The sequence below is a fragment of the Coregonus clupeaformis genome, chromosome 8 (assembly GCF_020615455.1).
Source record: "Coregonus clupeaformis isolate EN_2021a chromosome 8, ASM2061545v1, whole genome shotgun sequence".
Taxonomy (NCBI): domain Eukaryota; kingdom Metazoa; phylum Chordata; class Actinopteri; order Salmoniformes; family Salmonidae; genus Coregonus; species Coregonus clupeaformis.
The window spans coordinates 62,878,099-62,902,658 of record NC_059199.1 but is presented as its reverse complement, the minus strand read 5'-3'; the positions used below and the strand labels follow the sequence as shown (position 1 = coordinate 62,902,658).

At 42.7% G+C, this 24,560-nt stretch overlaps 1 protein-coding gene across 1 annotated transcript in view; it reads left to right on the top strand.

The window, feature by feature from the left end:
- Nucleotides 1–1,937: 1,937 nt before the first annotated feature.
- The window catches only part of LOC123491416 (CD276 antigen-like), a 69,717-nt gene continuing 47,094 nt past the window's right edge, over nucleotides 1,938–24,560 (top strand). Inside the window, exons 1-2 of the mRNA XM_045222135.1 lie at nucleotides 1,938–2,271; nucleotides 17,540–17,902. Of these exons, the coding sequence (XP_045078070.1) occupies nucleotides 2,076–2,271; nucleotides 17,540–17,902 (559 nt within the window). The 5' untranslated portion in view covers nucleotides 1,938–2,075. The remainder of the gene's footprint in view (nucleotides 2,272–17,539; nucleotides 17,903–24,560) is intronic.

The following is a 24,560-nucleotide window of genomic DNA, read 5'->3' as shown; positions in this document are numbered from 1 at the left end:
TGCCCACAAATGTTCTATAGGATTGAGGTCAGGGCTTTGTGATGGCCACTCCAATACCTTGACTTTGTTGTCCTTAAGCCATTTTGCCAAAACTTTGGAAGTATGATTGGGGTCATTGTCCATTTGGAAGATCCATTTGCGACCAAGCTTTAACTTCCTGACTGATGTCTTGAGATGTTGCTTAAATATATCCACATACTTTCCTTCCTCATGATGCCATCTATTTTGTGAAGTGCACCAGTCCCTCCTGCAGCAAAGCACCCCCACAGCATGATGCTGCCAACCCCTGTGCTTCACGGTTGGGATGGTGTTCTTCGGCTTTCAAGCCTTCCCCTTTTTCCTCCAAACATAATGATGGTCATTATGGCCAAACAGTTATATTTTTGTTTCATCAGACCAGAGGACATTTCTCCAAAAAGTACGATCTTTGTCCCCATGTGCAGTTGCAAACCGTAGTCTGGTTTTTTTATGGCGGTTTTGGAGCAGTGTCTTCTTCCTTGCTGAGCGGCCATTCAGGTTATGTCGATATAGGACTCGTTTTACTGTGCATATAGATACTTTTGTACCTGTTTCCTACAGCATTTTCACAAGGTCCTTTGCTGTTGTTCTGGGATTAATTTGCACTTTTCGTACCATAGTACATTCATCTCTAAGAGACAGAACACGTCTCCTTCCTGAGCGGTATGACGGCTGCATGGTCCCATGGTGTTTATACTTGCGTACTATTGTTTGTACAGATGAACGTGGTACCTTCAGGCGTTTGGAAATTGCTCCCAAGGATGAACCAGACTTGTGGTGGTCTACAATATTTCTTCTGAGGTCTTGGATGATTTATTTTGATTTTACCATGATGTCAAGCAAAGAGGCACTGAGTTTGAAGGTAGGCCTTGAAATACATCCACAGGTTCACCTCCAATTGACTCAAATGATGTCAATTAGCCTATCAGAAGCTTCTAAAGCCTTGACAACATTTTCTGGAATTTTCCAAGCTGTTTAAAGGCACAGTCAACTTAGTGTATGTAAACTTCTGACCCACTGGAATTGTGATACAGTGAATTATAAGTGAAACAATCTGTCTGTAAACAATTGTTGGAAAGATTACTTGTGTCATGCAAATTAGATGTCCTAACCGACTTGCCAAAACTATAGTTTGTTAACAAGACATGTGTGGAGTGATTGAAAAACGAGTTTTAATGACTCCAACCTAAGTGTATGTAAACTTCCGACTTCAACTGTACAAATAGCAGATACATTCCATTACAACTGCGCCATCGTAGGTTTGAACAACAAGTTTGTCCATGAAGTTAAACACAGACTGCGCATCTCGCCCACTTTACACATCAAAGTAGCCCAATAAACATTTCTGAATAAAGCCCCGATCATACACAAACCTGACGATAACTGATAGCTGCAAGCAGACTGGTGGCACCATAGGTCCCAGAGTGGGGGGGCAATTTAGGTCCCAGAGTGGGGGGATTTTTACCCCTTGGGGCCCAGAGTTTTTCCTTATCTGTTAACCTAACCAGGAAAACTCTGGACCCTATAAGGTATGACAGTGATTAATCAGTCGTAAAAAGGGTTTTATAAGGGTGGGCTAAGGGAGCAAAAAGACCCTGGCTCACTGTTTGGCTACATCTGTCACACAACACGATCCCCGGGACCACCCATACACAAAAATGTATGCACGCATGACTGTATGTCGCTTTGGATAAAAGCGTCTGCTAAATGGCATATTATTATTATTATTATATTACAACAATTCCATCAAAAACCAAAGTTAACTTACTACGTTACCCATAATGCACTTTAGTGTTTTAAAGTAAACCCTACTTTACCAACACTAGCCTACTTGTTGCTTAACCAAAAACAACCATATTACGAACAATTGCTTAATTAGGGGAAACAGGATGACTAGGCAACGATCGGTCAAGATTATTCTAGTATACACGCGACATGATTCATCTACACGCGAGTATGAATCCGGCTGTTTATAACCTGTTGGAGCTAAATGGCCCCTCTAGCTAACCACAGACATAGGATGACGTGTTCCCGTTTTCCATCTGTACCAGGATAGGATGCCATGGCGGTCTCTGGTTGAACATTTCGTTGTTTCTAAGAAGTGTAAAGGTACACCCATTATCCGTAGCCGACATTGGAGATCCGTGGAAATAATAAAAAGTCGCCGTGGGAAAGTCGAAATTGTTCCCATCAAACGATTAGAGATGTCTTACTGGTTATTTATTCTGATCATCGCTGCACTCAGAGACATTGGTAAGTTTTTAATACGATGAAGATATTTTCAGATTGTTTTGTAATTATATATGAGCAGCACACGTATTGAGATATCTTAGTTGTGCCAGTTCCAACGGTTTTTAAGTCAAAGTAATGTTTCATTATTATTATTATTATTACACAGTAATAGCCTTATGCCGTGGGGATTCATAAACACGTTTAAAGAGCTGGATGAAGGATGTTATTGTCACGGCTACTGCAGCTGTTTGAAGACGTACAACTAAATATTTAATGGGGTAATCACTATTTTGGTAAACAGCTGGATGAGTCTGGAGAAATGTAAGGGAATGTTATAATAATAATAATAATAATAATAATAATAATAATGCCATTTAGCAGACGCTTTTATCCAAAGCGACTTACAGTCATGTCATGTGCGCATAAATGTTTTACATACAGTGGGGAAAAAAGTATTTAGTCAGCCACCAATTGTGCAAGTTCTCCCACTTAAAAAGACGAGAGAGGCCTGTAATTTTCATCATAGGTACACGTCAACTATGACAGACAAAATGAGAATTTTTTTTCCAGAAAATCACATTGTAGGATTTTTAATGAATTTATTTGCAAATTATGGTGGAAAATAAGTATTTGGTCAATAACAAAAGTTTCTCAATACTTTGTTATATACCCTTTGTTGGCAATGACACAGGTCAAACGTTTTCTTTAAGTCTTCACAAGGTTTTCACACACTGTTGCTGGTATTTTGGCACATTCCTCCATGCAGATCTCCTCTAGAGCAGTGATGTTTTGGGGCTGTCGCTGGGCAACACGGACTTTCAACTCCCTCCAAAGATTTTCTATGGGGTTGAGATCTGGAGACTGGGTAGGCCACTCCAGGACCTTGAAATGCTTCTTACGAAGCCACTCCTTCGTTGCCCGGGCGGTGTGTTTGGGATCATTGTCATGCTGAAAGACCCAGCCACGTTTCATGTTCAATGCCCTTGCTGATGGAAGGAGGTTTTCACTCAAAATCTCACGATACATGGCCCCATTCATTCTTTCCTTTACACGGATCAGTCGTCCTGGTCCCTTTGCAGAAAAACAGGCCCAAAGCAAGATGTTTCCACCCCCATGCTTCACAGTAGGTATGGTGTTCTTTGGATGCAACTCAGCATTCTTTGTCCTCCAAACAAGACGAGTTGAGTTTTTACCAAAAAGTTATATTTTGGTTTCATCTGACCATATGACATTCTCCCAATCCTCTTCTGGATCATCCAAATGCACTCTAGCAAACTTCAGACGGGCCTGGACATGTACTGGCTTAAGCAGGGGGACACGTCTGGCACTGTAGGATTTGAGTCGTAGTGTCTGGCTGGCGGCGTAGTGTGTTACTGATGGTAGGCTTTGTAACTTTGGTCCCAGCTCTCTGCAGGTCATTCACTAGGTCCCCCCGTGTGGTTCTGGGATTTTTGCTCACCGTTCTTGTGATCATTTTGACCCCACGGGGTGAGATCTTGCGTGGAGCCCCAGATCGAGGGAGATTATCAGTGGTCTTGTATGTCTTCCATTTCCTAATAATTGCTCCCACAGTTGATTTCTTCAAACCAAGCTGCTTACCTATTGCAGATTCAGTCTTCCCAGCCTGGTGCAGGTCTACAATTTTGTTTCTGGTGTCCTTTGACAGCTCTTTGGTCTTGGCCATAGTGGAGTTTGGAGTGTGACTGTTTGAGATTGTGGACAGGTGTCTTTTATACTGATAACAAGTTCAAACAGGTGCCATTAATACAGGTAACGAGTGGAGGACAGAGGAGCCTCTTAAAGAAGAAGTTACAGGTCTGTGAGAGCCAGAAATCTTGCTTGTTTGTAGGTGACCAAATACTTATTTTCCACCATAATTTGCAAATAAATTCATTACAAATCCTACAATGTGATTTTATGGATTTTTTTTCCTCAATTTGTCTGTCATAGTTGACGTGTACCTATGATGAAAATTACAGGCCTCTCTCATCTTTTTAAGTGGGAGAAGTTGCACAATTGGTGGCTGACTAAATACTTTTTTTCCCCACAGTATGTGTGGTCCCGGGGATCATAACCCACGTTACAAGCGCCATGCTCCAATTGTATATGTATGTGTGCATGTATGTATATATGTGTGTATATACAGTGAGGGAAAAAAGTATTTGATCCCCTGCTGATTTTGTACGTTTGCCCACTGACAAAGAAATGATCAGTCTATAATTTTAATGGTAGGTTTATTTTAACAGTGAGAGACAGAATAACAACAAAGAAATCCAGAAAAAACGCATGTCAAAAATTTTATAAATTGATTTGCATTTTAATGAGGGAAATAAGTATTTGACCCCCTCTCAATCAGAAAGATTTCTGGCTCCCAGGTGTCTTTTCTACAGGTAACGAGCTGAGATTAGGAGCACACTCTTAAAGGGAGTGCTCCTAACCTCAGCTTGTTACCTGTATAAAAGACACCTGTCCACAGACGCAATCAATCCATCAGATTCCAAACTCTCCACCATGGCCAAGACCAAAGAGCTCTCCAAGGATGTCAGGGACAAGATTGTAGACCTACACAAGGCTGGAATGGGCTATAAGACCATCGCCAAGCAGCTTGGTGAGAAGGTGACAATAGTTGGTGCGACTATTCGTCAATGGAAGAAACACAAAAGAACTGTCAATCTCCCTCGGCCTGGGGCTCCATGCAAGATCTCAACTCGTGGAGTTGCAATGATCATGAGAACGGTGAGGAATCAGCCCAGAACTACACGGGAGGATCTTGTCAATGATCTCAAAGCAGCTGGGACCAGCTGGGACCATAGTCACCAAGAAAACAATTGGTAACACACTACGCCGTGAAGGACTGAAATCCTGCAGCGCCCGCAAGGTCCCCCTGCTCAAGAAAGCACATATACAGGGCCGTCTGAAGTTTGGTGTAATGTGAAATATGAAATGCATTATGAACTAAATCGTAGGCAACAGTAGAAAAAAGGTCCTTTCTGACTACAAGTGCACCAGTATCCCAAAGTATTAAGTGAAAACAAGCATAGGAAACAGTATTGGCATAAATAAATTAAAACAACATAAAGCTACTATTATATTATAATTATTGAGGTGACAACCTGGTTGATTAACAATATTGGGTTGTTAACATGTTCATTTTTTTTATATAAATAAATGTGGCACACAAACAAAAGGCAGTGTAGAACACCATTGCCCATCATGCATTGCTTTAATAACTTTCAAAAGATTGATTCCGAAGTTTTCCCCCCCAAAAAATGTATTTTCCTTTGACTTAAGTCGCAAAAAAAAAATTTGTATTTTCACACAAATTAGGCCACACAAAAATGCACAAAATCTGCTGAAATACTTTTTGTACGAATTAAGAGACTGTATGCAAGCTGACAACACAATCTCACACTTAATTCGTACAAAAAAGCCCATCATGCATCATGCATCATGCATCGCAGTGCTAACTGTGCCACTAGAGATCCTGGTTCGAATCCAGGCTCTGTCGCAGCCGGCCGCGACCGGGAGACTCATGGGCGGCGCACAATTGGCCCAGCGTCGTCCAGGGTAGGGGAGGGAATGGCCGGCAGGGATGTAGCTCAGTTGATAGAGCATGGCGTTTGCAACGCCAGGGTTGTGGGTTTGATTCCCACGGGGGCCAGTATAAAAATAAAATAAAAATGTATTCACTAACTGTAAGTCGCTCTGGATAAGAGCGTCTGCTAAATGACTAAAATGTAAAATGTAATGCTAGCCCATCAAGGTGTTTTGGTAGTTCCCATATGCACTACGCTTATGATACAGTCCACTCTATACTACCCTCTATCCATAGTGACTATAATGGTAGGTGGATTGTTTGTCCAGATCTGCAATAGGCTAACTAGCAATCATACCATACATAAAATCAATAAAATCTGCACCAATTTTCTATATAAATCCACAAGAACATAGAGGAATAGCTGATAGACAGTGGAGAGGCCAGGTGCATCATTGAGCATGAAAGAACAGTGAAGACATGAGACACATAAAGCTCAAAAAGCTCCGCTATTGATTTTATTTAGGACCAATCTGTCATGTGAATTTCTATCTCTAATTTCAACCTAAGCTTGAATCATTACCAGAGGTCGTAAGGCTCTGGTTTTAATCATCAATGATTCAAGGTCCACAACCCACAAGTATTTATCTGTATATTTATTCATGGAGAGCTCTGGGGCCAAAGACCCAAACATACGATTTTATACCTCCTGGACTTGACTCCTCCCACCTTTAGGTGACTTTTCTAAACAGTTTCCGCCTTCCCCCTTGAATGTTTAGTACCGCCCCCTCTGTTAGTGGGTTGACACTACATGATAATTCTAACATTTATACTGTGTTTGGGGTAAAATCCTTTACTCATTATTCTTAAAATCCAAATTAATCTAACACAAACCAACAGCTGGTCTGGGCTTAGGTTTGCTGTTCTTCTGGCATGTCTCACAACTGTCAACTATCTACCTGATAGATTAATTATTAATGACTAATTATTACACCCTGAAACTGTGTATAATGTGTTAGAAATGTGTGAGTGTAGGACCAGTAAAGGCTATGGCATTGAGCCACTATTTAGCAATGTGAGTAAGAGTTAGGCCAGACAACAAAGACAACTGAGAAACTAAGATAAAGAGGCCTCCCAATTTAGGGAGGGGAGAAACTGTTATGAAAACATGGTGCAGAATATTGTGGCAATAACTGAGTAAAGCAGGGAGTAGGATATGTGTGTGTGTGTGTGTATGTATGTGTGTATGCAGGTGTGTATATGTGTGTGTGTGTGTGAACTGAAGGTCAGTAAAGCAGTTTTAGAGTGGAAAACTACAGCCCGCCTACAGAGGGGAGGGATTTCTTTTTGTATGACGTATGAGTATAAAAGATGGACTCTGAAATTGTGATGGCAGAATTCTCAATGAATAAATATCTCTGACTATGCAGACCGGGACTCTGGCCGTTACTTAAATCCCAAAAGACTTACAACCTTTTGGGAGACGCACAGAGACACTAAAATAGTTTGTTAAATAATTCACATAACACTACCGTAGAATGGAAATACTGTCGTCATTATTCCCAGAACTGCTTGAGTAATTTCTGAAGTCTGTCAACTTGTAGCATGTCCAAACTGTTTGAGGTTTTAACAATACTTTGTGTTTTTCCCTCTGTGTTCATGTTCTCTGTGACTGTCAGAATCTCCATGTGCTCTGTGTCCGTCAATCTCGTTTTTTTACATGGACTCTGTGTGATGTCTTTTGTCTAAAATGTTTACACAATAGTGTCCTGAGGTAGTAAGTTCAAAGGTCACTGGTTGTTTAAACATCACTGCCTTGTCATTTTTTATGTCTAGTACAGCCTCTGCCTTCTTCAGGGAAGCTTTGCTTAATAGTAAGGGGATATCTACAGGGACCACCTCTGTTTCAATGTGACACTTAGTCTGACCAATTTTTGCTGGTACCTTGACTCTCTTGGTAGAATGGACGATTCTCCCATCTCCAAATTTGAAAGCTCTGTTGCTCGGTGTGTCAATCAAATGTTGTACTTTCATATTTAGTTCACTGACATGGCTATCAAGCCATTTTGGACCACACACTGTGCAGTATCAATCACAGCAGATCCTAAGGATTCAACTGTAAAGATCTCAGTATCAGAAGCAGATTCGTTTGAAACAGTGTGATGTTACACTGCTCCATCACTTGTGTTTTTACATGTTCCTCTGTTAGTTTTAACGTGTTCATTTTTTACGAGGACAGTCTTTAACCCGATGCTAAGAGCTTTGACAAATGGCACATTTTGATCTCCTTCCATACCTGTCCAGTGGATTTCCCGACCGGGCAATGGCGCCCTCATCTGGTTGTCTTGAGAATGTGACCTGTTGGGGCCTTTTCTCTGCAGCTCAGTGTAATATGCCACGTCACTCGCATGCATTCCATCTGTTATTGGCGCGAGGGACGTCTTCTCACAAAACAAAGTATTTTTAGTGCCGACTTCATTGACGCGAAAGTCAGCGCAGTACAAGCGGTCAAAGCCAACTGTTTCTCCCTACCATCCAGACAGGCAGTATCTAGCAACTTGGAAAGCTAACACTGCATCCGGGGGAAACCATGTTGTACTTGCGCATCTTATTAGATATAATCCTGTTAGACCTCTGTTCGAAATCAATGATGTAGTCCGTCATTGCAACCGAAATGTCTCTAGTAACACCGTCAAAGTTTGAATATGCCTCGTAGGCTTTCGCTTCTTTTAAGAAACACAGATTTCCAGTGCTCTGATCAAAGTTCCCATGGATATTTCCAGTGCTCTGATCAAAGTTCCCATGGATATTTCCAGCGCTGTATCTCTCGCTCTTCCCTCGAGCGATAATTCCACCGCAAGTGCTTGCTTTTTCTCGTCCAGATTAGTAACGCGTGTTAACCCGTGTCCAGATTCCAAGTTAATTATTCTAACTCTCACATGACCTCTTCTCGTCGAAGCCAGGTGGCACAGTGTAGTTATTAACCATCCTCCGCTACCAATGTTTACCTTAAAATGACACGACGACTTGGTAAAAGTTTAACCGTGTTTACTAAACCGTATTTCCACAGCACACGGTTGCCATTGCACTCAGGCCAGGTCCTTCGACAGTGAGACTACCGTACAGGCATATTAATAACAGAGTGATAGCACCGTAATAACAGAAATATGTAGAGATACTTAAAACATGAACTTAACACTGTTCTATCAGAATGAGAATATCAAACAGAGTTCAGAGCGTGACGTCATATCGGAAATGAATGCTTCATCCAATATGACGTGTGACCGCTGTGATCAGCAAGCTGCATCCCCTAACCAGCCATTACTCTCCATCAATGTTCCATCAAAAGAAAATTGGGACAGCAAATTTCAGGTCTGCTGAGCACAAACCTGAACGTTGTAAAAACATTCTGTGCAACTTCTGGCGTGCGTTTACTGTGAACACTGAGGCTGTACCCACATTCATTTACTGTTTTTAACAATGGCCAAGTAGGCTACGTGATCACAATGTAGGCCTACCAGAGTGGCCTACCATCAAAAACAATGGGGGGGAAAAGGATTACATAACATTTTAACATGTAAATAGCTGTTCTTTCATTCAGCAACCAATGTGTGGTGTTCAATGTAGGCCTACATTCCATGAGACTTTTGAAAAAAACATGCAGGGCTTGACATTAACCTGTTTATCCACTTGCCCTTCAGACAAGGAGGTGACTGAACATTTTGTTGTTTGATGCAAGAAACCACTTTACAAAATAAAATGCATTATTATTCTTAAACCATTATTACAGAGAATCAGACAAATTATGCTACCCTCTGCCTATTGGCTACTTAGCTTATTCAAGCCTGTCTCAAAATACAACACTGCCCCTTTAAGACAGGAAAATAAAGCTCTTTACCTGACTTGCTTTTCAAAGATGTCTAGAAATGTATACGTGTTGTGCTCTTGTAGGAAGCAATCCCTCCCCTATTGCTGACTACAAATGATCTATAACTGGGCTAATAACTCACTAACTAGCAAAGGATATGAACTAAATGTGCACACGTGGCTACTTGCAGCTCTCGCTTTGATCTCAAAACAAGTGCATCTACTCACGACCGCTCATACTGTAAACACAGTTGAGTTCAGTGAATAGCACATCCAAATATGTAATGACACTTTTTACATCATGCCCATCTTTTCTTTTTATTGGCCAGTCTGAGATATTTTCTTTGCAACTCTGCCTAGAAGGTCAGCATCCCGGAGTCGCCTCTTCACTGTTGACGTTGAGACTGGTGTTTTGTGGGTACTATTTAATGAAGCTGTCAGTTTGAGGACCTGTGAGACGTCTGATTCTCAAACTAGACACACTAATGTATTTGTCCTCTTGCTCAGTTGTGCACCGGGGCCTCCCACTCCTCTTTCTATTCTGGTTAGAGCCTGTTTGCTCTGTTCTGTGAAGGGAGTAGTACACAGCGTTGTACGAGATCTTCAGTTTCTTGGCAATTTCTCACATGGAATAGCCTTCATTTCTCAGAACAAGAATAGACTGACGAGTTTCAGAAGAAAGTTCTTTGTTTCTGGCCATTTTGAGCTGGTAATCGAACCCACAATTGCTGATGGTCCAGATACTCAACTAGTGTCAAGAAGGCCAGTTTTATTGCTTCTTTAATCAGCACAACAGTTTTCAGCTGTGCTAACATAATTGCAAAAGGGACAAGGACATCCCAGCCGGCCAAACCCTCCCCTAACCCTGAAGATGCTGGGCCAATTGGACCACACACTTTTATTATTTTATTACACATTAAATGTACTATATGACGGTTGCCCCTCTTCACATTTCTCAAAATAGCAAAACAAATAAAAAATAAAATAGTGATTCATTTAATTAATATGAAACTACTATTTTTAAACTATTATTTTTGACAAATTGAATAATGTGCTTCGCCATTGTAGTAGTTGGGGTTCGGTTAAATCGCGGAGAATTGAATCATGGGAATCAAAAGGATAATTAGTGAATTGAATCATGGGAATCAAAAGGTTAATTAGTGAATTGAATCATGGGAATCAAAAGGATAATTAGTGAATTGCAAACAGTAAAACTGAAAAAAATGTAGCTGTAGCCTTCCTTTTGAATTGTGTTGCTGCAAAACTAATTTAGTAGATACTTGAAGTTCATTCAACACGTCTAGATATACAGGGCCTTCAGAAAAGTATTCACCCCTTGAGTTTTTCCACATTTTGTTGTGTTACAGCCTGGATTTAAAATTGTCACTGGCCTACACCCATAATGTCAAAGTGAAATTATGTTTTTCAAAATGTTTCTAATGAATTACAAATGAAAAGCTGAAATGTCTTGAGTCAATAAGTATTCAACCTCTTTGTTATGGCAAGCCTAAATAAGTTCAGGAGGAAACATGTGCTTAACAAGTCACATCATCAGTTGCATGGACTCACTCTGTGTGCAATAAAAGTGTTTAACATGATTTTGAATTACCTCATCTCTGTACCCCACACATACAATTATCTAAAGTTGAAGTCGGAAGTTTACATACACTTAGGTTGGAGTCATTAAAACTTGTTTTTCAACCACTCCACAAATTTCTTGTTAACAAACTATAGTTTTGGCAAGTCGGTTAGGACATCTACTTTGTGCATGACACAAGTATTTTTTCCAACAATTGTTTACAGACAGATTATTTCACTTATAATTCACTGTATCACAATTCCAGTGGGTCAGAAGTTTACATTCACTAAGTTGACTGTGCCTTTTAAACAGCTTGGAAAATTCCAGAAAATGATGTCATAGCTGTAGAAGTCTGGTTCATCCTTGGGAGCAATTTCCAAACGCCTGAAGGTACCACGTTCATCTGTACAAACAATAGTACGCAAGTATAAACACCATGGAACCACGCAGCCGTCATACCGCTCAGCCGTCATACCGCTCATGAAGGAGACGCGGTCGGTCTCCTAGAGATGAATGGACTTTGGTGCGAAAAGTGCAAATTAATCCCAGAACAACAGCAAAGGACCTTGTGAAGATGCTGGAGGAAACAGGTACAAAAATACCTATAACCACAGTAAAACAAGTCCTATATCGACATAACCTGAAAGGCCGCTCAGTAAGGAAGAAACCACTGCTCCAAAACCGCCACAAAAAAAGCCAGACTACGGTTTGCAACTGCACATGGGGACAAAGATTTTACTTTTTGGAGAAATGTCCTCTGGTATGATGAAACAAAAAAAGAACTGTTTGGCCATAATGACCATCGTTATGTTTGGAGGAAAAAGGGGGACGCTTGCAAACCGAAGAACACCATCCCAACCGTGAAGCACGGGGGTGGCAGCATCATGCTGTGGGGGTGCTTTGCTGCAGGAGGGACTGGTGCACTTCACAAAATAGATGGCATCATGAGGAAGGAAAATTATGTGGATATATTGAAGCAACATCTCAAGACATCAGTCAGGAAGTTAAAGCTTGGTCGCAAATGGGTCTTCCAAATGGACAATGACCCCAAGCATACTTCCAAAGTTGTGGCAAAATGGCTTAAGAACAACAAAGTCAAGGTATTGGATTGGCCATCACAAAGACTGTGGTCCTCTGTAGCTCAGCTGGTAGAGCACGGCGCTTGTAATGTCAAGGTAGTGGGTTCAATCCCCTGGACCACCCATACACAAAAATTTATGCACGCATGACTGTAAGTCGCTTTGGATAAAAGCGTCTGCTAAATGGCATATTATTATTATTATTATAAAGTCCTGACCTCAACCCTATAAAACATTTGTGGACAGAACTGAAAAAGTGTGTGCGAGCAAGGAGGCCTACAAACCTGACTCAGTTACACCAGCTCTGTAAGGAGGAATGGGCCAGAATTCACCCAACTTATTGTGGGAAGCTTGTGGAAGGCTACCCGAAACGTTTGACCCAAGTTAAACAATTTAAAGGCAATGCTACCAATTACTAATTGATTGTATGTAAACTTCTAACCCACTGGGAATGTGATGAAATAAATAAAAGCTGAAATAAATCATTCTCTCTACTATTATTCTGACATTTCACATTCTTAAAATAAAGTGGTGATCCTAACTGACCTAAGATAGGGAATTTTTACTAGGATTAAATGTCAGGAATTGTGAAAAGCTGAGTTTAAATGTATTTGGCTAAGGTGGATGTAAACTTCCGACATCAACTGTATAAGGTCTCTCAGTCAAGCAGTGAATTTCAAACACAGATTCAACCATGAAGACCAGTGAGGTTTTCCAATGTCTCGCAAAGAAGGGCACCTATTGGTAGATGGGTAAAAAATTAAATAAACAGACATTGAATATCCCTTTGAGCATGGAGTAGTTATTGATTTAAATGGTGTATCAATACACCCAGTCACTACAAAGATACAGTTGCCGGAGAGGAAGGAAACCGCTCAGGGATTTCACCATGAGGCCAATGGTGACTTTAAAACAGTTACAGGGTTGAATGGCTGTGATAGGAGAGAACTGAGGATAGGATCAACAACATTGTAGTTACTCCACAGTACTAACCTAATTGACAGAGTGAAAAGAAGGTAGCTTGTACAGAAGATAAATATTCCAAAACATGCATCCTGTTTGCAACAAGGCACTAAAGTAAAACTGCAAGAATTGTGGCAAAGCAATTAACTTTTTGTCCTGAATACAAAGTGTTATGTTTGGGGCAAATCCAATCCAACACATTACTGACTACCACTCTCCATATTTTCAAGCATAGTGGTGGTTGCATCATGTTATGGGTATGCTTGTAATTGTTATGGACTGGGGAGTTTTTCAGGATGAAAGAGAAACAGAATGGAGCTAAGCACAGGCAAAACCTTAGAGGAGAACCTGGTTCAGTCTGCTTTCCACCAGACACTGGCAAATTAATTCACCTTTCAGAAGGACAATAACCTAAAACACAAGGCCAAATCTACACTGGAGTTGCTTACCAAGAAGACAGTGAATGTTCCTGAGTGGCCGAGTTACAGTTTTGACTTAAATCTGCTTGAAAATCTATGGCAAGACCTGAAAATGGCTGACTAGCAATGATCAACAACCAACTTGATAGAGCTTGAAGAATTTTGAAAAGAATAATGGGAAAATATTGTACAATCCAGGTGTGCAAAGCTCTTAGAGACTTAACCAGGAAGACTCACAGCTGTAATCGCTGCCAAAGGTGATTCTAACACGTATTGACTCAGGGGTGTGAATACTTATGTAAATGAGATATTTCTGTATTACTGTGACCAAAACATCAGCCAGGAAGCATAGGAACTGAGAAGTGGTCTGTGGTCACCACCTGCAAAACCAGTCCTTTATTGGGGGTGTCTTGCTAATTGCCTATAATTTCCACCTGTTGTCTATTCCATTTGCACAACAGCATGTGAAATGTATTGTCAATCAGTGTTGCTTCCTAAGTTGACAGTTTGATTTCACAGAAGTGTGATTGACTTGTAGTTAGATTGTGTTGTTGAAGTGTTCCCTTTAATTTTTAGAGCAGTGTATTTTATTCAGTATAGGCCAAATTATAAATATAGCATCAAAATGTTGAAAATCGGATTTCCACCTAGCTGATCAGTGTCTGCAGCCGGCTCGAATCGTATTGTAATGAAACAGGCAGGGAGAGTTAGTTCGTCTGTGGTGGTCGGCGAACCCTCAACCTTCTAGTCCATAGTCCTGCGTGGCATCGACTGTGCCACAAATGCTGAAGTGGTCAAGTCGATATCCACGTTTATAAACACAGGGTTGCTATAGTCTTTGCTATTTGTGGTGGTAATCATTCTTTTTTGAGTAAATATTATGATGGGGGAGTGTCATGTGAAAATATTTTTACGGTTAGGGAGTGGGATACATGTATTTTTTGGGACACCTCCAGTTGGACCAGCTCCACTAAATGTTTAACTGTCCATAACTACTCTTACATCCCTAGACAAAACAATGGAAGCAATGTTTTTAAACTATATAGTGTTTTATTTACTATTACATTGTTTACAAACAATGGAGTAAAAACAACCTTATGTTTTGGAATGTGTTGGTGCACACTAAGACAGTGTTCTTCAAGAATCAATGGTGATGTATCATTAATACAAAAGCCCAAAAATTGATGTAGAAATCGCAGATTGCCCCTTTAACCCTTCCACTTTGAATTTTAGGGCAATCTAATATACTGGATCTGCTTGCTACATTAGACCTCTACACTGACCCATGGATTAGAGCTGGCAGGCAGGTTGTCAACTGAGTGAAATTGAAGTTGTGTGCATTTATGGACATGATTTATGTGCACTGTGGAGCGGAGCTGTGTCACGCTCGTCGTAGAGAGTAGACCAATACGCAGCGTTAGTTGCGAACATACTTAACTTTATTATCGTTAGTGATAATATATCAACAAAACAATAAACGAAACGTGCAGTCCTACGGTTAACACAGAAACAAACCAAACGGAAACAAGATCCCACAAACACTAAGGGAAACAGACTGTTTAAATATGGCTCCCAATCAGAGACAACCAGCAACAGCTGACACTCGTTGCCTCTGATTGGGAGCCACTCTGGCCAACATAGAAATACCACAACTAGAACTCCCCCACAGAACATAAACACATAGACTCTACACACCCTGGCTCAACATATAGAGTCCCTAGAGCCAGGGCGTGACAGTACCCCCCCCCAAAGGCGCGGACTCCGACCGCGCCAACAGAACACCACAGGGGAGGGACCGGGTGGGCACTCCGCCTTGGCGGCGGATCCGGCTCTGGGCATGATCCCCACTCCCTCTCTAACCCCCCACAGTACCCCTGGTCCGGTCTGGCCCTGCTGGCCGGAGCTGGACTGAACACTGGTGGAGCGGATTGCTCTAGCTCCGACGTGGAGCAGCTGACCGGTACCGGACCAGGCACCGGTGGAACAGGCACGGGCCGTGCCGGACTGACGACGCACACCACTGGCTTGGTGTGGGGAGCAGGAACAGGCCGAGCCGGGCTGACGAAACGTACCACTGACTTGGTGCGGAGAGCAGGAATGGACCGGGCCGGGCTGGCGACGCGCACCACTGACTTGGTGCGGGGCGCAGGAACAGACCGGGCCGGACTGGCGACGCGCACCATAGGCTTGGTGTGGGGAGCAGGAACAGGCCGGACCGGGCTGGCGACGCGCACCATAGGCTTGGTGTGGGGAGCAGGAACAGGCCGGACCGGGCTGGCGACGCGCACCATAGGCTTGGTGCGGGGAGCAGGAACAGGCCGGGCCGGGCTGGCGACGCGCACCATAGGCTCGGTGCGGGGAGCAGGAACAGGCCGGGCCGGGCTGACGACACGCACCACAGGCTCGATGCGAGGAACAGGAACAGGCCGGACCGTACTGGGGACACACACCACTGGCCCTACGCAGGGATCAGGAACGGGCCGGACCGGACTGGTAACACACCCCAGTACCTCTCGCCGTGCCTCCACACTTTCCCTCTCCTCTGTGACCAGTGGCCCCCTTAACCTGGTGGCCTCCTCTGCACACCCGCTGGGCCGCTCCATCGCGGCCTCCTGCTGCCCCGTCGTCCACGGCGTGAGCCCCCCCCTAAAAAAATTCTGGGGGTCTCTCCTCCCCGTGGACCAGGCCTCCCTAGTTCTCGCCAGACTCTCACCCCACTGCTCCAAAGTCCAACCTCTCTGCTCTTCACTTGGCTTGGCCCAGTCGAGACTCTTAATCCACTGCTCCATAGTCCAACCTCTCTGCTCTTCACTTGGCTTGGCCCAGTCGAGACTCCTACTCCACTGATCCCAAGTCCTTCCTCTCTCCTCTTCACGCTGCTTGGTCCAGTTTTGGTGGGATCTTCTGTCACGCTCGTCGTAGAGAGTAGACCAATGCGCAGCGTTAGTTGCGAACATACTTAACTTTATTATCGTTAGTGATAATATATCAACAAAACAATAAACGAAACGTGCAGTCCTACAGTTAACACAGAAACAAACCAAACGGAAACAAGATCCCACAAACACTAAGGGAAACAGACTGTATAAATATGGCTCCCAATCAGAGACAACCAGCAACAGCTGACACTCGTTGCCTCTGATTGGGAGCCACTCTGGCCAACATAGAAATACCACAACTAGAACTCCCACACAGAACATAAACACATAGACTCTACACACCCTGGCTCAACATAAAAGAGTCCCTAGAGCCAGGGCGTGACAAGCTGTCACGTTCGTTGAGTAAAGGATCGGACCAAGGTGCAGCGTGGTATGCGTACATAGTTGTTTATTTTAATAAACACCGACAAAATAACAAAATCCAACAGAACGTGAAGTTCAAGAGGCTAAAACATCAAACAAGCCAAACAGAAACAAGATCCCACAACTAACTAGTGCCAAATGGCTGCCTAAGTATGGGCCCCAATCAGAGACAACGATGGACAGCTGCCTCTGATTGGGAACCACACCCGGCCAACATAGAAATAGACAAACTAGAATATATCCAAATCACACCCTGACCTAACCAAACAGAGAATACAGGTGATCTCTAAGGTCAGGGCGTGACAGGAGCCTACGGTACTGATGGGAAATCCAGCTCCTCTGCTTTACAAACCCTCACACATCTCACACCAAATCTCACACCACATCTCACACCACATCTCTCCGCTTTGTTATAAGTTAAGATCTTACTAACCCTTTTGTCCCTGTCAAAATACCATGACACACACACACACACACACACACACACCAGCATACTACAAATACACACAGACACACAAACTCAAGTCTCTCCCTTGTTCCTCCAGATGCTTTCGAAGTACGGACGCCCCAGCCCAGAGTGGTAGCCGTCTATGACCAACCGGCTGTTTTGGGCTGTGTGTTCCCCCCTAGCCTTGACCCTGGTGCCCGTCTGGATGAGGGTCTCGTGGTGACATGGCAGAGGGTAGAAGATATGCGGGTGGTCCACAGTTTCTACTACGGAACAGACCAACTGGAGCACCAGAGCGGGGAGTACCACAACCGCACCGGACTGTTCCATTCCCAGCTCCCTGGGGGAAATGCATCCCTCAGGTTGGAGAGTGTAGGTCCAGGGGATCAGGGAAGATATCTCTGTTCGATTAGTACCATGAAGGGGACAGGAAAGGCTGAGGTCCAGCTCAAATACGCAGGTAGGTTCAACATGGAGAGATAACAACATATCTTCTCTCTTTTATCCCTCCTGCTTCTCCCAATGTCCTCTTTCCTGATTTATTCTATTTTCTCTTTAATCTCTTCTCCTGTTCTCTCCTCTCCTCTCCTCTCTTCTCCTCTCCTCTCCTCTCCTCTCCTCTCCTCCTCTCCTCTCCTCTCCTCTCCTCTCCTCTCCTCTCCTCTCCTCTCCTCTCCTCTCCTCTCCTATCCTCACCTCTCTTCTCTTCTCCCCCTCCTATCCTCTTTGTACTTATCATTCGCCTCTTCTCTTCTCTCCTCCGTCAAATCAAATCACCTCTTCTTCTTGGATTTGCCCCAAACATAACGCTTTGTAATCAGTTCAATCGAGTACAGGCTTAACTGAATGACAACCAGAGACAGAATATAATAAGGTGGAAGGTCGTTGGAAGACTGTTGCTTTGAGTTGATATATAACTACTCCCCTAGATTAATGTCCATTGGTCGAAAGAAAGTATAGTGATTATTGCACAAGTGAGCCAATAAGTTATTCAGGAACCTTAGTGTGCCATGCTCATAGGCTGAAGTTTAATAGGGGAATGACATTCCGCACGCTAGCTAATAGGAAAGGAGGAAGAGAGTTGACGAGGTAACATAGACACTACCATCTAGCAGTATATATACAGTAAATACCTGCTATGCTGATGAGTGAGATTGGAAGCGATGTGAATTATGTCTTTACTAGATCAATGAAAGACCAGCCTTACTGATTGAACTTTCGTAACTACATTACATACATTTCTTTGCCACATTTTTTTGCAGTATTACTTTAGTGCGTTATTGCAAACATGATGCATGTTTTTGAATATTTTTATTCTGTACAGGCTTCCTTCTTTTCACTCTGTCAATTAGGTTAGTATTGTGGAGTAACTACAATGTTGTTGATCCATCCTCAGTTTCATCATATCACAGCCATTCAACTCTGTAACTGTTTTAAAGTCACCATTGGCCTCATGGTGAAATCCCTGAGAGGTTTCCTTCCTCTCCTGCAACTGAGTTAGGAAGGACACCTGTATCTTTGTAGTGACTGGATGTATTGATACACCATCCAAAGTGTAATTCATATCTTCACCATGCTCAAAGATATATGCAATGTCTGCTTTAAATAGGTGCCCTTCTTTGCGAGGCATTGGAAAACCTCCCTGGTCTTTATAGTTGAATCTTTGTTTGAAATTCACTGCTCGACTGAGGGAACTTGCAGAATAAAAACCCAGGGACCTTACGTGAAACCTCCCAGGTCTTTGTGGTTTAATCTCTTTTTGAAATTCACTGCTCGACTGAGGGGTACAGAAATTAGATGGTCATTCAAATAGTATGTTAAACACTATTATTTTACATTTTACATTTACATTTTAGTCATTTAGCAGATGCTCTTATCCAGAGCGACTTACAGTTAGTGAGTGCATACATTTTCATATTATTATTGCACACAGAGTGAGTCCATGCAACTTATTATGTGACTTGTTAAGCACATTTCTACTCCTGAACTTATTTCAGTACAGATGCATCAAATCTGGGACTAAGAGACTGAAAAACAACATCTGTCTCCAGGCCATTAGACACTAGCAGGCCTCCGCCCAGTATCCTGCCCTGAACTTTAAAGACTGCTGCCTATAGACATGGAATCACTGGTCACTTTAATAATGTTTACATACTGTTTTACCCATTTCATATGTACAGTACCAATCAAAAGTTTGGACACACCTACTCATTCAAGGGTTTTTCTTTATTTTTTACGATTTTCTAGATTGTAGAATAATAGTGAAGACATCAAAAACTATGAAATAGCACATATGTGTGACGAGGTGTGAAAGAAGGAGTCAAGTGCAGGAGGTAAAATACCGAAGTACAGAGTTGAATTATTTTGCATAAATCAAGCGCCCCAAGCGTCAAACGAAACAGTACAAGGGAAAACATCCACCTTGGCAATAACACAGTGAAATGTAGCTCAACCGAGCTACACGCTCTTCACAACAAAACAATCACTCACAAAGACAAGGGGAACAGAGGGAACACTTATGCACATACTAATTAGGGGAATGAGCACCAGGTGTGTGTGATTGACAAGACACGACAAGTGGAGTGATGAGAATGGGATCGGCAGTAGCTAGTACTCCGGTGACGGCGAACGCCGAAGCCTGCCCGAACCAGGAGGGGAGGGCAGCCTCGGCGGAAGTCGTGACAATATGGAATCATGTAGTAACCAACAAAGTGATAAACAAATCAAAATATATTTTATATTTGAGATTCTTCAAATATAAAATAAAGAAAAACCCTTGAATGAGTAGGTGTGTCCAAACTTTTGACTGGTAGTGTACATATGAAATGGGTAAAACAGTATGTAATGTTAATGTAATGTAATAATGTTTACATACGGTTTTACCCATTTCATATATGTATATATACTGTATTCTAGTCAAGTCCATCCTATTTAACTATTGCTGTACATATACTATTCTATCTGACGTATTTAATTTGATTTGTTTAACACTTTTTTGGTTACTACATGATTCCATATGTGTTATTTTATAGTTTTGATGTCTTCAGTATTATTCTACAATGTAGAAAAATAGTTTAAAATGAAGAAAAACCCTAGAATGAGTAGGTGCGTCCAAACCTTTGACTGGTACTGTATATATAGAGAGAGAAAGCGAGAGAGAGACAGCGAGAGAGAGAGAGAGAGAGAGAGAGAGAGAGAGAGAGAGAGAGAGAGAGAGAGAGAGAGAGAGAGAGAGAGAGAGAGAGAGAGAGAGAGAGAGACTATATAGACAAAAGTATGTGGACAACCCTTCAAATTAGTGGATTCGGCTATTTCAGCCACACCCATTGCTGACAGCTATATAAAATCGAGCACACAGCCATGCGATCTCCATAGACAGACATTGGCAATAGAATGGTCCTGAAGAGCTCTGTGACTTTCAATGTGGCACCGTCATAGGATGCCACCTTTCCAACAAGTCAGTTCATCAAATTTCTGCCCTGCTAGAGCTGCCCCAGTCAACTGTAAGTGCTGTTATTGTGAAGTGGAAACGTCTAGGAGCAACAATGATTCAGCCGTGAAGTGGTAGGCCACACAAGCTCACAGACCACCGAGTGCTGAAGCACGTAATAATCATCTGTCCTTGGTTGCAGCACTCACTACCAAGTTCCAAACTGCCTCTGGAAGCAACGTCAGCACAATAACTGTTAGTCGGGAGCTTCATGAAATGGGTTTCCATGGCCGAGCAGCCGCACACAAGCCTAAAATCACCATGAGCAATGCCAAGCGTCAGCTGGAGTGGTGTATAGCTCGCCGCCATTGGACTCTGGAGCAATGGAAACTGGAGTGATGAATCACACTTCACCATCTGGCAGTCCGACGGACGAATCTGGGTTTGGCGCATGCCAGGACAACGCTACCTGCCCGAATGCATAGTGGCAACTGTAAAGTTTGGTGGAGGAGGAATAATGGTCTTGGGGTGTTTTTCATGGTTCAGGCCAGGCCCCTTAGTTCCAGTGAAGGGAAATCTTAACTCTACAGCATACAATGACATTCTAGATTAGGGGTGTCAAACATCCGGCCCACGGGCCGGATCAGGCCCGCAAACGGGTTTAATCCGGCCCGCGTGATGATTTTGTAAAGTATAAAAATGCGCTGCAATTCTTCAATAAAATAAACTGCTGTTCCAATTGCGTCCACTGGATGGCGCAATAGCAATTGTGTTAAGCAAGCAAACTGTTTATACCGGGGCAGAGCAAGTAGGTCAAGCACATGCAGCCAGTCCGGATGAGCTACTTTGTTTTGCCCGCGATATTTACTACGGCTTCTACTTTTAACATTATGTGCTTTGGCACCCTCATTGCCCCAATATGTCTCTGTCAAAAAAGAGAAAAGTGGACGCAGATTGCAGAGTGTTCCAAGAAAAATGGTCATCCTCCTATTTAGTCACGGAATTGAATGGGAAAGCTGTATGTTTGGTGTGTTCACAGCATGTTGCAGTGCTGAAAGAATATAACCTTCGTCGCCACTATGTGAGTCTTCATGCCGACAAATATGACAACTTTCAAGGACAGCGGAGAAGAGAGAAGGTGAATGAACTGTTGGCGGGTCTGAAGAAACAGCAGTCTGTGTTTACTCACAGCCGAGACATCAGTGACGCTGCAGTGAAAGCTAGCTACCTCATTGCTAATGAAATCACAGTGGCTTCAAAACCATTTAGTGAGGGTGAATTTGTAAAAAACATGCATGATGAAGGCAGCGGAGATTGTGTGCCCTGAAAAGCGTCAGGCTTTTGTAAATATCAGCCTGACAAGAAACACAGTTGCAGACAGGATTTCCGATCTTTCAGTGGATTTGGACAGCCAGTTGAAGCAAAAAGTAAAGTCATTTATTGCGTTTTCGGTTGCAATTGATGAAAGCACGGACATTACAGATGTTGCACAACTGGCCATTTTCATCCGCGGAGTTGATGACACATTGACCGTCACCGAGGAGTTCGTGGAGTTGGTGCCGATGACAGATACAACGACAGCAGCTGATATTTTTACCGCACTCGTCGGCGCGCTGGACAGGGTCGGAGTGGACTGGTCCCGCGCTGTCAGCCTGGCTACAGATGGTGCGCCCTCAATGATCGGGAAAAAAGCAGGCGTTGTGACAAAGTTCAGAGAGAAAGTGCAATCTGCAAATGGAGGACGTGATTTTTTTACTTTTCACTGTATTTTGCACCAGGAGGCTTTGTGTCATTAAAGATGGATAACGTCATGAAGGTGGTCATCCAAACTGTTAATTTCATCCGATCCAGAAGCCTGAATCACCGTCAGTTTGACAGCCTTCTCAGAGAGAAAGACCACATCAATGGCCTGCCATACCACACTGAGGTAAGATGGTTAAGCCGAGGTGCTGTGCTGAGGCGTTTCTTTGATTTACGAGAAGAAATTGAACAGTTCATGGAAGAAAAGGGCAAACCAGTGTTAGAATTTCATTCCGCAGAATGGATGCAGGACCTTGCATTTATGGTGGATGTTACAGAGCACCTGAATAACTTGAACAAACAGCTGCAAGGGCGCAACAAAGTTGTCACGCAGTATTATGACAGCATACGTTCTTTCAAGTTGAAGCTGTCATTGTGGGAGACGCAACTTGCCGGTGGTGATGCAGCTCACTTCCCCTGTCTGAAAAATGTGTGCGCGACCCAACATGTGGCAGACATGATGCGGTTCAAAGATAAAATAACGGGACTGTTAAGGGAGTTTGAGCAACGCTTTCAGATTTTTGGTGAACTGGAGAAAGACTTCAACGTTTTTTGCTCGCCATTCACCGTGAATCCCTCTGATCTGCCCGTCAGCATCCAACTTGAAATAATAGACTTGCAGTGTGACTCGGATTTGAAGGGCAAATTTGCCGCAGCTGGCTTGGACACATTTTATCAGAATCTCTTGCCAGGTTACCCCAACTTGACAGCCCTCGCTGCAAAACTGTTGTGCATGTTTGGAACCACATATCTTTGTGAGCAAGTTTTCTCTGTAATGAGCATAAATAAAACAAAGCTGCGCTCAAGGCTCACGCACAAGCACTTGAATCACATCCTGAAGTTGGCTGCCACTCAGGATGTGACGCCTGATATTGATGCGCTGGTGAAAGCTAAAAGATACCAGGTATCAGGAGTCAAATAAACTATGCAACCCCACTTAAAGTGCTGCATGAGACACCCTGATATAGTTCTGTGATCTGTGATATACTTCTGTGAATCACTGAGGCATTGTGTGTTTGTGTGTTCTTTGTCCTCAGAACTTTCAAATAACTTGAGGTGTTTTATGATTAATAGTGATGTTGTGCTTTTGGACACACTGTCCTCAGGCTCCAGCTTTATGTTTATATGTTTTTATGTTGATGTGCTATTGTTTTTAATTGATTTTATTTTATTTGTATATTTAACCTATTCTTGACTCTGTGGTTCTTGCACTTGTTTGGGGAACAGGATTTCATTATTTGTATCTACATTTCTGCCTGAGAAATGACACCCTGATATAGTTCTGTGATCTGTGAAACAGTTCTGTGAATCACTGAGGCATTGTGTGTTTGTGTTCTTTTTCTTTAGAATTTTCAAATAAACTTGACGTGTTTTATGATTAATAGTGATGTTGTGCTTGTACTATTTTGGACACACTGTCCTCAGGCTCCAGCTTTATGTTTTATGTTGATCGTATTAAAACAAAGAAAACAATCTGAAGTTGTTGTTTTTAAGTTATATACAGTGAGCTCCATAATTCATTGGACAGTGACATTTTTTTTGTTATTTTGGTTCTGTACTCTAGCACTTTGAGTTTGAAAGGATACAATGACAATGAGGGTGAAGTGCAGACTGTCAGCTTTAATTTGAGGGTATATTCATACATATCGGATGAACCGTTTAGAAATTATAGAAGCTTTTGTACATGGTCCCCCCTTTTTCGGGCATCAAAAAACATTGGACAGTTTAACATAATGTAGAATAAAGTAATCATTGTTAATATTTGGTCGCATATCCTTTGCATGCAATGACTGCTTGAAGTCTGCGATGCATTGACATCACCAGATGCTGGGTATCTTCCCTGGTGATGCTCTGCCAGGCCTGTACTGCAGCCATCTTCAGTTCCTGC